This window comes from Delphinapterus leucas, chromosome 17 (genome assembly GCF_059928025.1).
Source record: "Delphinapterus leucas isolate spDelLeu-1000000601 "Yukka" chromosome 17, BTC_Dleu_Yukka2, whole genome shotgun sequence".
NCBI classification, from domain to species: domain Eukaryota; kingdom Metazoa; phylum Chordata; class Mammalia; order Artiodactyla; family Monodontidae; genus Delphinapterus; species Delphinapterus leucas.
In genome coordinates, this window is record NC_143145.1 from 57,200,281 (window position 1) to 57,215,983 (window position 15,703).

The 15,703-nt window shown below is 36.4% G+C and overlaps 1 protein-coding gene across 1 annotated transcript; it reads left to right on the top strand.

Moving 5' to 3' along the window:
- Positions 1-1,183: 1,183 nt before the first annotated feature.
- SLC7A13 (solute carrier family 7 member 13) lies at positions 1,184-15,502 on the top strand. The gene is given in 7 exon segments (XM_022555056.2): positions 1,184-1,252; positions 1,255-1,763; positions 1,765-1,868; positions 5,676-5,807; positions 10,227-10,588; positions 15,110-15,251; positions 15,254-15,502. Coding segments are annotated over 7 exon segments (1,440 nt in total). The 3' UTR covers positions 15,376-15,502.
- Positions 15,503-15,703: the final 201 nt, after the last annotated feature.

Genomic DNA, 15,703 nt, shown 5'->3' on the forward strand with positions numbered 1-15,703 from the left:
CAGTTTACCCACAACCAAAGCAAAAACGTAAACAACTTCATTTTCATTTACTCTTAAAGGATAATTTGGAAATAATTTACTTCCAAGGCAGGGGGTGTGCTCCAAGCTTATGAGGCTTTAGAGATACTCAGGACAACACTTTGCATTGTAGAGTCAACATATATAAGAGCTATTAAGGCTCAGACCTTGCTCAGATGATCAGGATCCTCTTTCCTTCTGTCCATGGGGGTCAGGCCTCATCCTCTACTTCCTGTCCACATCTTTCTGCATGTGACCCAGGAAGCCAGAATGATGGCTGTTTAGGGGACAGGCTTATGTTGCAGGGTCTTTCACTCCCTCACCTTGTTAATTGGTTTCCATGAACTTGATTAAAGGTAAATACTTGGTTTCTTGAAAGCTTGATGGTAAAAAATGGGAGGAAGAGGGAGTAGAGTAAGTGAGAGGATAGTAACTGAGCTAATTCCTCAGTGTTCATGGGAGGAAGTCAACGGACACTTTCTTAAGTAGAGATATTTAAGAATAAAAGTATTTTCATACTGTTTAGAGTTGTGGAAGCAACCACCAAAAGGAACCAAAACCATATATACTTTTAAATGGTTGTTTCCAGAGAAAAGAACTGGGAATGTGTTTGGGAAGGAGTGAAGTAGAGCAGGAAACCACTGTTTTTTTTTTTTTTTTTACGGTACGCGGGCCTCTCACTGTCGTGGCCTCTCCCGTTGCGGAGCACAGGCTCCGGACGCGCAGGCTCAGCGGCCATGGCTCACGCGCCCAGCCGCTCCGCGGCATTTGGGATCTTCCCGGACCGGGGCATGAACCCGTGTCCCCTGCATGGGCAGGCGAACTCTCAACCACTGCGCCACCAGGGAAGCCCAACCCCTGCTTTTTGCTGTAATACCCTGTCTTATTGAAATCCTTTATTTCCATCTGAATGTATTATTTTGATAATAATTTAAAAAACAAGTCAAACTTAAACCCTTCCAAGTAATCTTACATTATTTTACTTGGATGCATCACATGTATTTTGTCAATGATTGAACATAGGCTATATTTAACAACGGTGTAAAAAAAAAGGGCAGCACTCTTTTATTTCAGAGAATCCATGAACATCCTTTCCAGCAACATAGGCAAGAAAATTCAGAAATTATAATTTATATAAATAAAATTTAAAAATTCTTCAATTACAATGGATGCAGAGAGGAAGATACAGCTCAAGAGCGTATCTGGATATTCCTGGGGCACAAGTTTTTTAATTAATATAATTATGTTAATTTAATTGGAGCAGGCATTTTTGTGGCCCCCAAAGGGGTATTGAAGTACTCGTGCATGAACGTGGGGCTCTCCCTGTGCATCTGGGCTGGTTGTGCCTTATTGCCCATTATGACCTCTCTCTGCTCCGCAGAGAGAGGTATAACCTTCCCATGCTGTGGAGTTCACTACTATTGTCTGAAGAAATGTTTTGGCAACTTGATCTCTTTCCTGAACCTCTGGGTAACCTTGTTTCTGGGGCCAGGGCTAGCTGCCAGTCAGTCTCTGCTCCTCACTGGGTACAGCATCCAGCCCTTTTCTCCCAGCTGCTGTGCTCCAAAGCTGCCAAAGAAATGTCTGGCCCTGGCCATATTGTGGATTGTGGGAATCCTGAATTTTCGTGGTGTGAAAGAGGTGACTTGGCTTCAGATATCCAGCACCGTGTTGAAAATGGCCATACTCGGCCTTATTTCCCTAAGTGGAGGAGTGTTGCTGGTGAGAGGGAGGAAGCAGAATCTAGAACTCCTTTGGTGCTGAGTTTCCAGAAGCCTCCCAGTTTACAGAAGCTGTCTTCCAAGGATATTTTTCATATTCAGGTGGAGGATACTCTATGTATATAGCAGGTAACCAACAATACCTTGAGAAAAACAATCTCAAGCCATGACTTATTGCACACCATGTGAAATGCACATCTTTTATTATATTTTGTGTTTCATTTAAAATAAATGATTCAATCTGTTTTTTCTTCCTTATTATTTTCTAAATCAGATCAAGATATGCCAGCTCTGCACTTATCACCTACTCTTAATTTTTCCCACAGTTATTCCAAAGTATTTATTTTCTTGAATAACTTCTCTTTTTCAGCTTTCTATTCCGGGACCACAGATATGGGACCTCCATGTCAAACTAGTTTTCATTCTATTAATGGATGAATTCTCGGGCTGTGGAAATACTCCCTTTCCATGAAACGGTGAATCCAAGAATAATCCAATGCAGGCTATGTTTGTGTTATGGGTGGGTGGGTGCGACACACTCAGGCTCTTAAGTAGTTTTAAAAAGAATAGAATCATAGATATCCTTGATTGCTCTAAGGCTGGACTTAATACTCTTCCTTTCAACATCAGGACAAAAGTTTTCTCTTCACTTTCAAAGTCAGTCTCTTCCCTTGAACTCTACCTGTATCCTTTCCCTCTCACCTCCTCAGGAAACTTGCACACTTATTTCATGTTTCTCAAAGTCAACCATTTTATCAGTTTTTTTCTTTGACATTTAAACATGAAGCAGACGCTCTACTACTGAACAAATTTTTCCTTTAATCTTAGTACCCCCTGTAGTGACTGATGTGTCCATCATTCATTAAATCACTCGATCAGCAGATATTTTTTTAAACACTGACTATTTTTAAAGTCCTGTATTAGGGCCTGAAGATGAGTAAGATGTATTCTTTACCCCAAAGAGGCTTATAGTCTAGTAGAACTGGCAATACCTAGATTTTGGCCTGACTTCTGCCACTTACTAGCTTGGCAAGTATCTTTAACTCTCTGGACTTATTTTTTTTTTTCTCCTTCATTTGAAAAATGGGCATTATCACTTAAAATCACTATAATTCTGTGCCTTATGAGCAAATAATGGCATGATAGTATTTAATAAGTGGCTACAAGGGAAAAATACAATTACTATGGAAATTCAGTGGAAGGTAAAATCACCTTTTGCTGTGTCATCAAGTGGAAAAGGTAGCGATTTTCATTGAATCCAAAAAGTTCTAGCAGTAGAAAAATCTGAGTGAAGCTGTGGAGACTAGAAGTGTGCAGGTGTGTATAAGACATGGCACACAATCTTGGGTGACTGCAAAAATGCTTTCCACCTGATGGGCTTTATGATAGATACGATTGCTAAGCCAAGCACCTAGAGAGAGGAGAACAAGATGGCATAGGACTGGAGACAGATGACTGGAGAATGCCAACTTTTAGGCAGTATGTGGAGAAAGAGGATCTGCTGAAGAAGCCAGAGGAAGTTTAGAGAATTATGAAAGAAAATCACCATGTTTCCAAAAGGGAGTGAAATCAACATGGTGAAATGCTTCAGAAATTGAAGAGTGTGAGAACTGATCAGAAAAAATTTTAAGAGGTCATTGGTGAATTTTGAGCATGAGAGGAAATTTGGCTTTGAATTTAAAAGTGAAGTATTGAGAAAAGAAAGCTATAAGAGATTAGTCTTTTATGAGTAAATGGGTCACTGCAATTTGAGAGGCTAGCATAATGAGAAAAAATTTCTTTTTCTCTCTCTCTCATTTTGTCTCTCTCTCTTTTAAGGATAGAGGAGATATCTTTGGTGTCTATCTGTGCCAATTTCATTTTGTTCCATTGCCAAAGATGTTTCATTGCTAGATGACTTTGCTGAAGACAGATTAACAAAATTTGCTAACCTATCAATTATTACAGAATTCTTGAAAACCAGCTAGCAGTAAACAAAAGCTGAAGGAATTTCAGTGTATGCTGGGATTGTTAATTCACTTAATAAATTTTAAGTATAACTAACATCTAAGTAACACTTTTACCAGTAAAATAGTAATTTGTAGGCAGCTGGCTTTGCCTACCATAGGAACAGCCATCTTTTAAGTTCAAAGCCAAGGATATTCACTACCTGTCTAGCTATTATATTGTATATTATATTGTATTATATTCCTATCCTCTCTGTAACAATCTAATACATAATGAGAAAGAGCAAAAGGCCCAGAGGAAAGTACAGGTTATCCTAAAAAGTAGCCCTTCTGCTTGCCCAAAAGCTTTAACTAATAACCATAGTCATTAATAACTTATTAAGTGCTAGGCATTTGATTGGAATTTTATTGTCTCTGTATTTTCCATTTCCCCAATATATAGGTAAGGAAATTGAAACCTTGACAGTCAATAAATTGTCCAGAAGCTCATAAATAGTTAAGTGGTTCAGGCAGCATTTAAATGAGAGTTTTCTAATTCTTTACTCATCAAGTACTTAATCAGCTCATATTTGTGTATGCCATGGGCATTACATTCAACCTTTGGGCAGATGCAGATGGAAGGAATCTGACATTTGTCAAAGGACAAATATTTATTAGTCAGAGGGATTTAGCTTTAAGTACCAGAAACCCACACACATTAGCTTAAACTAGCAAAGGGGAACTTGCTGCAAGAATGATGCTGTATTTCAAGGGAGACCTGAGCAACCAGTCTTCAGGAGCAACAGGAATTAGGGAAGCTCTAGAACTTAAAAACTAGAGTTATTAGCTGGATTTTTGTGCTGCCATTACGTGCTTTTTTCCTGATTCTCTCAGTTTTGTTGACATATGGTTCAAATTCTTGCAAGAAATCTTCTCGTGTACTGGCAATGATTGGTTTCCAGTGAGTCAGAGGTCTGTGCTTGGTCCTATTACCTATTACCAGGGCACGGAGTCACATTGTGTACACACAGCTATAACGTTCAATTCTTTATGTCAGGGATAATTCTCAGAGAACGGTGAGACTGGGGAAAATGGTGTCACAAATGGGACAATATTTGAGAATAAGACTATCCTGGAAAATCATTATATATGATGCTAAATCACGTCTTTTCTGCACACGATATTGGCATAAAGGGAAGGTAAAGAGACTACAGGGAGAGAGTATTTATGACGGACTCTTTTACTCTTTTCACAAATGCTATGAGAATGTATAATAGGACAGTTTTGTTAGTCTAGGAGATTTTTAGCTCCTATTTTCCCAGAAGAAGTTATGATTGCTGAAGGAAGGGTAAGTGTCAACTAGGCAACTAGAAAAGGAAAGAACATTCCACGTGAGAGAATGGGCTGAGGGGCAACTAGGAGCACGACACTTTTGAGAAACTGAAAGAAGACCAGTGTGCCTGTAACACGGATAGCAAAGGGGATCATCAACTTGTCATATACTGTATTCTCACAGCCCTTTCTCCCTTTTCACATGGACGCTTACCACAGTCACTATTTTAACTTTTCTTTAGGTGATTATTGAATTAATCATAGGTCCTCTTCTTAATGTTGAGCTTCATGTTTGTTTTTGCTCACCACTGTATTCCCACTACTCAAACTCATTACCTAGTACCTAACAAAGGAGACTGAAGACACAGGTAGACTCCGAACCTACAGGGTCTTATGGGCTAAGTTTTCACTTTCATTCTTGTGCATTTCTTCAGAAATTTTACCATCTATGGGGGAAATGAAGACATTAACCCCCTTTTTTTTTCATTTAGCACCAAGCTGTGAAGGGAGGGGTGTGTGTAGCAGTTCCTACTGTGTGCGTGCATGCGCGTGTGGCGGTGGTGGTGGCTGGGGCGGATAGGAAGAGTCCAGCCCAACACTTGATACATGGAGCAATTTTAAAGGTTAATTTAAGGCATAAGTTTTACCAGTTGTGATTTTGCTCTTTTGCGTGTTATAGGGGAGCTGAAGAAACCCAGGAAGACAATTCTAAAATGCATATTTATTGCATTCCCTCTGGTGGCTATTGTTTATTTACTGGTTAACATTTCCTACCTGACTGTTCTGACACCCAAGGAAATTCTCTCTTCAGGTTTGTATGTAAATAACTAAGGCAATAAATAATAATAAGGACAGTTCTGGTCCTTTTAGCATATGTAAGTATCATTTTACCAGTTGAGACTGCTGTTTGCTTTTCATTATTTTATAGAGAGTCAACTTGTAATTTTTGAAAATAACAGAGGGGCCAAAGAGCATGATTTGGCTTAGAAATGAGTTTCACATTAAAACATGGTAATGTGTTTTCTGATAATATGGAAAAGTATATATAATGATGGCGTATGGTGCAGACTGGGTTCAAAATGTTAGTATTCCTTTCATGATCTCTTCTCACCAGAGTGACACTGTGTAATCAGTGCTTATAATATATATAATATGTATATTATATTTACTAAAAATTTCACAACATGAATTTTCCAAATGTTCTTCTAGGTGACATAAAGAATGATAAACTTGAAATGTAGGACATTAGCAGTTAAAAGAATAGATGCTAATGGTCAACTGATATACATAGTTAATATGCTTAATATGTAATATAATGTTGTTATTTACCATAAATAACTCTAAAATTTATAGTGGCAAAGGGCCCTGAACATATTGGAAATCTGACAAAAAGATAACTATTTTAGGGTCCTAGCTGTAGAATAAAAAATGAAAGAATAGGAAAACCTTAAGGAAATAAACATACATTTAAAAATGAGTAACAGATTCAAGGAATAAAAGGAAATTTGGAAAGAAATGAGGAACAGGAAATATGAAAGACCAGCAATTTCCTCAAATCAGCATTAAACGTTGAGTTATCAGCCAGTACTTTTGGGACTAATGTCTTTTGAGTAGCTATTACTGTTTTGGTAAATCTTTGGGGCACTGGAAATAAATCTAAGGGAGGTTTAATATAAAAGTCCTAACACACTTTGCCTCAATTCTTGTGTTACTGCCATGTAGGAAGCTGCCATATGCATGATATCAGTGTTGATTCATAGTGGTCTAGCTCTGTTAGGGAGCTGTACACTAGAAATAGTCAAGATTCTGAGTATTTGTGGGAACAAACCAATTGCTAAATTGGACAAAAACAAGTAATGATTTATTAACTACTTTGATTATGTAGAAAATAAATTTATGAAGCTACGTACAGGTGTGGTCAGGGCTGTTGGTCAGCTGGCTCAGCCGTAATGGCTCACTGAAGCTGGCACCTGTTTTGGCCAGTGCTCTGGCCATACTCATTGTTAAAAATGATGAATATCTCTTCTGGTGTGTCATAACAGTTGCAGCATTTTTGTGGGCGGTATACTAGTTTTGGCATGTATGGAAGACACATGAAGTGTTTTGACTATAATTAATACAATTCTTTTAGACATATCATCCTTAGATGTTGTTTAAATTCTGAAATAATATTTTTGATTTCAAATATCTACCTTTTATTGTATTATGAACTTACATTAAGGAAATAATCAGAGCTATACATGAAAAATGTATGTACAGGGACAATCATCATAGCATTACCTATGAAAGCAAAAAATTAAGGACCACCAAAATATCCAATAAATTTGAAATAAATAAATAATTTATAGAAATGTATATAATAGACCATCCTGAGATTTTTCAAAGATCATATTTTTGAAGAATACTTAAAGTAAAAAGACTGTTTATAATGTAATAATGAGAGCAAAGGCAGGATCTATATTACAATATAAAACAGAAAATATCAATAACTAATTAATAATGACCTGTTGGAATGATATTGAGGGTGATTTTTGTTTATTCTTTACTAAATTTTCCAAATTTTCTTTAATGAACGGCAAAATTTATATAGTAGGAGAAAAAATTATAAGCAAAAGAAATGGATTCCTAAATTAAGGAATTTTAAGGATTAAGGAGTGAATGTTTTCAAACAAATGGGTATATTTAAAAAACATGAAAAGCTACAAAAGGATATAGACCATCTAGGATGTGTGTGTTTTTCTTAGAAGAAAAAATAGAGTAAGTTCTACAGCACAGTAGGGGAAGCCTGTCCCTCTACAATGAGGTTTGTGGAAATGTCATAGTGAGGAGTACAGGTTCCTGGCTTTTTCAGTCTGAGGATTTCAAAGTTCCTGAAAGCCCTGCTAACACACTGTTGACAAGGGTTTCTCCCACTTGGTGTTCTTGAGGTTTCCGTGTCATACTTGAAACTAGAGACTATTGGCATAGGAAAAGATAATCCAAAAGAGTAAGTACATTGTCTGGGAGCAGAGGCTAAGAAGGTTTCTTTGACCAGAAGCAGCCTGCAGATAACTGGTCAACCAGGCATGATTAAGTACTTTGAGAGGAAACTGAAAATGTTAAAATCACTTACTAGTAAATTGGTACAATCATTTTTGGGGGGTAATTTTATAATACCTAGCTTATTTTAAAAAGTATATACCTTTTGACTCACAAGTCCCACTTCTAAGAATTTACTCTCAGAGGAGAAGTGCACCAACATCTGAGGGCACAAGTGTGTTCATTAAAGAACATTTTTAATTAGTAAAAAATTGAAAACAACCTAAAAATCCACCAGTATGGAAATAGTAAATAATTTAAGTTGCAGTTATATAATGGAATACTGAAAATTTTTAAAGATAATTAGATGGATGTATATGTATTAATATGATCAATATATATTGGAAGGTGAAAAAAGCAAGATTAACCATGCAGGAGCACACACATACACACACACACACAAATACATATATGTACACATATACATACCTCTCACAGATGCTTATATATGCATAGAAAAGTTATGAAAGTATATCAAAAAAGATGTTAACGGTAGTTACTTCTGGGGTGTATGAATGAAGGATTGGCAAAGAAAGGGACACATTTTTACTTTATGTGTTTTGGAGCTATTTATTTTACTTTTATCAAAAGCATTTATAATATAATTTTTTAAAGAAAATAAATAACATAAGGGAAGGAATGAAAAAGAAAGAAATATCAATTGTAAGATAGAGATAAAGATTATGCAGCAGAGCTGAACTAGAACTTCCTCTAATTATAACCAACCAGGTTTGAAAAGGATGGGAAATCAAAGGAGAACAAGTGCTTCACTACTGAAAAGAAGTATTTCTGAAATGTGTCTGAAAATGGAAAATGTGCAGACGTATGACTGTTCAGGAGGAATAACCAACAATACCTTTTTTAAAATGAATATTAAGTGAGGCAGGAGACATTTTAAAACAAGACCCAATATTATAGAATAGCATTAAAGAGAATAGTGAAAAGAGCACTTGAGGCTATTTGAAAGGGCTTTAAAAAATAGACTTTAAAGAACAGGAACCACTGATGAAATTTCAATTTCATCATATTGAAAAAATTTTACTGTTTGTTATAAGCCAGTATGTTGACGTGCTGGAGGCTCTCCTGGAAAACAACTTTGCCATAACCCTGGAGGACCCCTACCCCCAGGGACACAAGATCGTGTTGCACTCTTTCCACTGAAAAACTGAGAATTGTTTTTTCTGAGTCTGAATGATCTATCCTAGCTTATATATCCTACATAATATGAATTGGATTCAGATAGATTCATAGATAGTGGATAATTGTTTTCACTGATGCCTTTTATATCTACTGACTTATACTGAATTAGCATTCATAAGATCTCTTCACCTTTAACTTAAAAAATCTCAATATTCTCTAAAGATTGGTCAATACCAAGGTTTCTCAATCTTAGCACTAGACATTTTGGACCATATCATTTTTTGTTGTTTTGTCCCATGCATTGTAGGATATTTAGCAGCATCTTTGGCCTCTACCCACTAGATGACAGCAGTAACCTCCTACCTCCTCAGTTGTGACAACCAAAAATGTCTCCAGACTTTGTCAAATGACCCCTGAGGAGCAAAACCACCTCCCCTGAGAGCCCCTGGTCTATAGTTTAGGCTAGTGCCCAGAAGTCATAAGTATTTTAATCTGTGTGTAATTTATTTTCCCTATCTATATGGTTTATTTTTATTTCTGTTAAGTATTTCAAATTGCACCATGATATGGGAACTTTGTGAGTCTCATTCCTGTGTCAGCAGCATTGCACTGTGCTTTTTTTTCACTCTGACGGTAATTATCAGTACTCTGTAAACTAGTTTTAGTTTAAGCACTCACTCAATCATCCATTCAACAAAATCAATTTATTTCACAAGTATCATTGAAAATTTACTCTATGTCTGTCACTGAATGAAGTAGTTTTATAGAAAGTAAATGATCTTTGCCCTCAAGAAGTGAAATTCCTTGTCTGTTGGGGAAGACACATAAAATAATAACTGGTTTGACAGAGCTAAAATGGACACATGCATAAGGAATTAAAGTGTGAAATTAAATGAAATTCAAATTTTTAATGACTTTTTAAATGTCCTTCTTTTTTAAAAAAATAATTTTTAAAGTTTTATCATTATCTTTTTAAATACATTTTCTTCTGTGTGTTCTGGTTTTTCTGCAGATGCTGTGGCTCTCACATGGACTGATAGAGTTAACCCCTCATTAACATGAGTTATTCCTTTTGGTATTTCTGCCTCATTATTTAGCAACCTTCTGATTAATGTATATGAATCGTCAAGAGTAATATACATTGCAGCCCAAGAGGGCCAGCTGCCTTTGTTATTTAACATGCTTAATATTTACTCCTCTCCATTTATGTCTGTGCTACTACTTGTCATTATGGTGTCCATCGCGGTTGTCTTGACAAACCTAATTGATTTGATAAACGATCTTTATATTGTAGTTTCTATTTGGTCTGCTTTATCAATGACAGGAATACTAAAACTGAGATACCAAAAGCCCAATCTACCTCAACCTTATAAGGTAAAAGTGAGTTTTCTAATTTTTTTCTGTGTGAAATCAAAGATAATGGGTGTAAATGTATTGGAAGACTATATTCAGAATGTCTACAAGTAGATCTTTTTATTACTAACAAATTGTGAAGCATGTACAGATAATTTGGTCTTAGTTTTAATTTTTATTTTTATTGGGTAGATTTTACTCAATATAAAATCTCTCAGGTTCTGTTTGGTTTGTTAGAGAGAAGGATAGTCCTCTGGACTGTCAGACAAATCATTATAAGTCTTTTCGGCAGAGATTACTTTGTTTAGTCCTGTAGCTAGCTACCACTGCATACCAGCATCTTCCACAGTCAGGGTCAGATTTTGCAGGTGGGAAATAAGAAGAGGCAAGTGCTGCTGTGGGGTCACAAGTTATAACATCTCCTGTCCTGAAACGTCAGCTTAACTTGATCACCAAAAAGTTCCATCCTTTCAATTCTACTTACATTTAAACTTACTTTCAGTCTGGATGAAGAAGAGTTTCACAGGAGTGCTCTTTAATCATAGAAAAGGAAAGAAGAAAAAACTGGACAGCATAAGGAAACTATTGGAGAAAGGTGGCCTGATGCTTTGATTATCAGGATAGTAAAAACGGGCTTGATTGGCTCAGCATCATGTTAAAAGCTTTGCTTGGATTATCAAAATTATTTCTCTCAGTAATACGAAAGATGGATACTAGTGTTATCCCCATTTTACAGATAAGGAAATAGGTCTATCAAAGTTGTCACTTGCCCAAGGTCACACAGCATGGAGTGGAGCCAAGATTCAAATCTAGGCAGTCTCTTTAGGATGTTTGTCTCTCACTAAGTACAAAATATAAGAAAGAACTCTGGGAGGAAGCAACATTCTAATCATCAGCTTTGGTTGACTTACAACCATCTTTTCTTTTCAGTTCCTTCTACTTCCATCCAGCCATCCCCTAATTAGATCAATTATTGAGAAGCCACTATGATTTGAATACCTTGCTAGGTATTCTGGGTGCAGAAAGGAATAAGACTTGGCTTCTGCATTCAGGCAGACTATAATCTATGTAGACAGTCAGATGAACCAAAACCATAGTATGAGCATTGCTATGTGGTGGCCTCCAGAGTATGCTCAGAGAGTACACAGGGAAGGGGAATCTTCTTGTTTTTTAACCACTGATCCTCAGTGTCTTCAGACCTAAAATGGGAATAAATAATGCTTACCTCCGAAAAATGTGGGATGTATTAAATGAGCTAAGGCATGCAAACAATACAGAGCCACATTGATAGTTATTATTATTTATATTATTATTTGATATTCATTTGCATCAAAAAGGAAGGCAAGGGTAACCATAGCGTAAGTGCTTGAAATTTGTCTCTAATGCCCACATGAATGCTCTTCTCTCCTCTCTCAGTTTTTGGATAACTGATGGTAAGCTCTGAGATGATAGGTTATCTTTCTCAGGGGTATTTTACCAATTAAAAGGAGTTTCTTAGCCCACAGCAAACATCATCCTCAATGGTGAAAAACTAAAAGCATTTCCACTAAGATCAGGACCAAGACAAGGTTGCCCACTCTCACCACTCTTATTCAACATAGTTTTGAAAGTTTTAGCCACAGAAATCAGAGATGAAAAGGAAATAAAAGGAATCCAAATCGGAAAAGAAGAAGTAAAGCTGTCACTGTTTGCAGATGACATGATACTTATACATAGAGAATCCTAAAGATGCTACCAGAAAACTACTGGAGCTAATCAATGAATTTGGTAAAGTAGCAGGATACAAAATTAATGCACAGAAATCTCTGGCATTCCTATATACTAATGATGAAAAACCTGAAAGTGAAATCAAGAAAACACCCCCATTTATCACTGCAACAAAAAGAATAAAATATCTAGGAATAAACCTACCTAAGGAGACAAAAGACCTGTATGCAGAAAATTATAAGACACTGATGAAAGAAATTAAAGATGATACAAATAGATGGAGAGATATACCATGCTCTTGGATTGGAAGAATCAACATTGTGAAAATGACTCTACTACCCAAAGCAGTCTATAGATTCAATGCAATCCCTATCAAACGACTACTGGCATTTTTCACAGAACTAGAACAAAAAATTTTGCAATTTGTATGGAAACACAAAAGACCCCGAATAGCCAAAGCAATCTTGAGAACGAAAAAAGGAGCTGGAGGAATCAGGCTCCCTGACTTCAGACTATACTACAAAGCTACAGTAATCAAGACAGTATTGTACTGGCACAAAAACAGAAAGATAGATCAATAGAACAGGATAGAAAGCCCAGAGATAAACCCATGCACATATGGACACCTTATCTTTGATAAAGGTGGCAGGAATGTACAGTGGAGAAAGGACAGCCTCTTCAATAAGTGGTGCTGGGAAAACTGGACAGGTACATGTAAAAGTATGAGATTAGATCACTCCCTAACTCCATACAAAAAATAAGCTCAAAATGGATTAAAGACCTAAATGTAAGGCCAGAAACTATCAAACTCTTAGAGGAAAACATAGGCAGAACACTCTATGACATAAATCACAGCAAGATCCTTTCTGACCCACCTCTTAGAGTAATGGAAATAAAAACAAAAATAAACAAATGGGACCTAATGAAACTGCAAAGCTTTTGCACAGCAAAGGAAACCATAAACAAGACCAAAAGACAACCCTCAGAATGGGAGAAAATATTTGCAAATGAAACAACTGACGAAGGATTAATCTCCAAAATTTACAAGCAGCTCAATAACAAAAAAACAAACAACCCAATCCAAAAATGGGCAGAAGACCTAAATAGACATTTCTCCAAAGAAGATATACAGATTGCCAACAAACACATGAAAGAATGCTCAACATCATTAATCATTAGAGAAATGCAAATCAAAAGTACAATGAGATATCATCTCACACCAGTCAGAATGGCCATCATCAAAAAATCTGGAAACTATAAATGCTGGAGAGGGTGTGGAGAAAAGGGAACACTCTTGCACTGCTGGTGGAAATGTGAATTGGTTCAGCCACTATGTAAAACAGTATGGAGGTTCCTTAAAAATCTACAAATAGAACTACCATATGACCCAGCAATCCCACTCCTGGGCATATACCCTGAGAAAACCAAAATTCAAAAAGAGTCATGTACCAAAATGTTCATTGCAGCTCTATTTACAATAGCCCAGAGATGGAAACAACCTAAGAGCCCATCATCAGATGAATGGATAAAGAAGATGTGGCACATATATACAATGGAATATTACTCAGCCATAAAAAGAAACGAAATTGAGCTATTTGTGATGAGGTGGATAGACCTAGAGTCTGTCATACAGAGTGAAGTAAGTCAGAAAGAAAAAGACAAATACCGTATGCTAACACATATATATGGAATTTAAGAAAAGAAAATGTCATGGAGAACCTAGGGGTAAGACAGGAATAAAGATGCAGACCTACTGGAGAACGGACTTGAGGATATGGGGAGTGGGAAGTGTGAGCTGTGACAGGGCGAGAGAGAGTCATGGACATATACACACTAACAAACGTAAGGTAGATAGCTAGTGGGAAGCAGCCGCATGGCACAGGGATATTGGCTCGGTGCTTTGTGACAGCCTGGAGGGGTGGGATAGGGAGGGTGGGAGGGAGGGAGACGCAAGAAGGAAGACATATGGGAACATATGTATATGTCTAACTGATTCACTTTGTTATAAAGCAGAAACTAACATACCATTGTAAAGCAATTATACCCCAATAAAGATGTTAAAAAAAAAAAAAGGAGTTTCTTAATGATTTAAACCCCAAATGAGTGACCCTCTAATTAAAGGGTTTAATAACTTGTGACTAGCTGTGTTATACTTTGGAGGTATAGATTCATATCTATCTCTTAAATACATTGTAAAAGTGACTGCCTACTGAATTTTCTCCCTAGGTAGGGTAATGTTTGGTGCAAAACACTTGCAATACTAACACAAAGCAAGTGCCAAGTATAGGGATTCAAGGTTTTTGGCCAAAACAGAAGCCAAAAAAATCCACAAAAATAAGGAGAATTGTTTTGGCCAAAGTTTTTATTTTGATTTGTTTTGTTTTTAATATACTGAGCCTACAAAGCCATAATATTTACCTGTCAATATCTACTTGAGTAACAGAGGGTCTGAGGATACTCTGTGTTATTGAGATGAATTTCCTACTGCCTTGAGATATTTTTCTGGGAAAATTGTTTTGACTTCCTTTAGGCCTTAGGAACTCCCTCTTAAAGAACTCATGCCTTCTAGACCAGAAGATGTTTATCCTACCGGCAAATGGTCATGATTATTTTCACTCACGAACAGTCAAATGCTAGATGTTCATTCCCTACAGCCAACACCCTAACAATAAGAATTTTCAACATCTTAAATAGTAAGCCAGGTTTCTCTAAACTCATGGATAATTTAACCCATTTTCTATGAGTAGCTTATATCTTACATTTTGTTTATGTAAATATGTAAGTACCTTAAATGGGTTTTTGTATCTAATTTAAAAAAAAATTTGCTCTTTTCAGGTGTTTTTGCCATTTCTACTGGTAGCAATAGCTATCAGCCTGTGCTTGGTTTTGATACCTTTGGTGAAGTCTCCACATATTTATTACATCTATGTGTGTCTCTTTATTCTCAGTGGACTTCTGTTTTATAAACCTTTAATATATCTAAATTGAGGTTGCTTTGGTTTGAGAAGATGACATGTTATTTACAATTGCTGTTTAATATTTGCATCCCTGAAGTGTCTGATGAACAGATGTCAGAAGTAGAAGTAGGAACTGTGAAATAAAATAGCCTTCTAAAAACACACCAAGTTCCAAATAAAGATTAAGCACATAATGGAACATTAATGATAAAGTACCTATGGTAACTTTCTTTCTCGAATGAGATGATATATACAGAAGTACACAGGACAGTACCTATCTTTAAAAATCACACAGAAATTGTAATGTGTAATGAAAGCTCTGTTGTTTTGCAGAAAGCTTAAGTCTTGGTTTGCATTGATTTATTGATGATGTCTCTCCCACTCTTCCATTTTTTCTGCACCCCATCCCTTCTTTACTGAAGTTGTGGTTGTCTTGTAATAAAAGTTAACAATTAAAAATAAAAAAGCATGG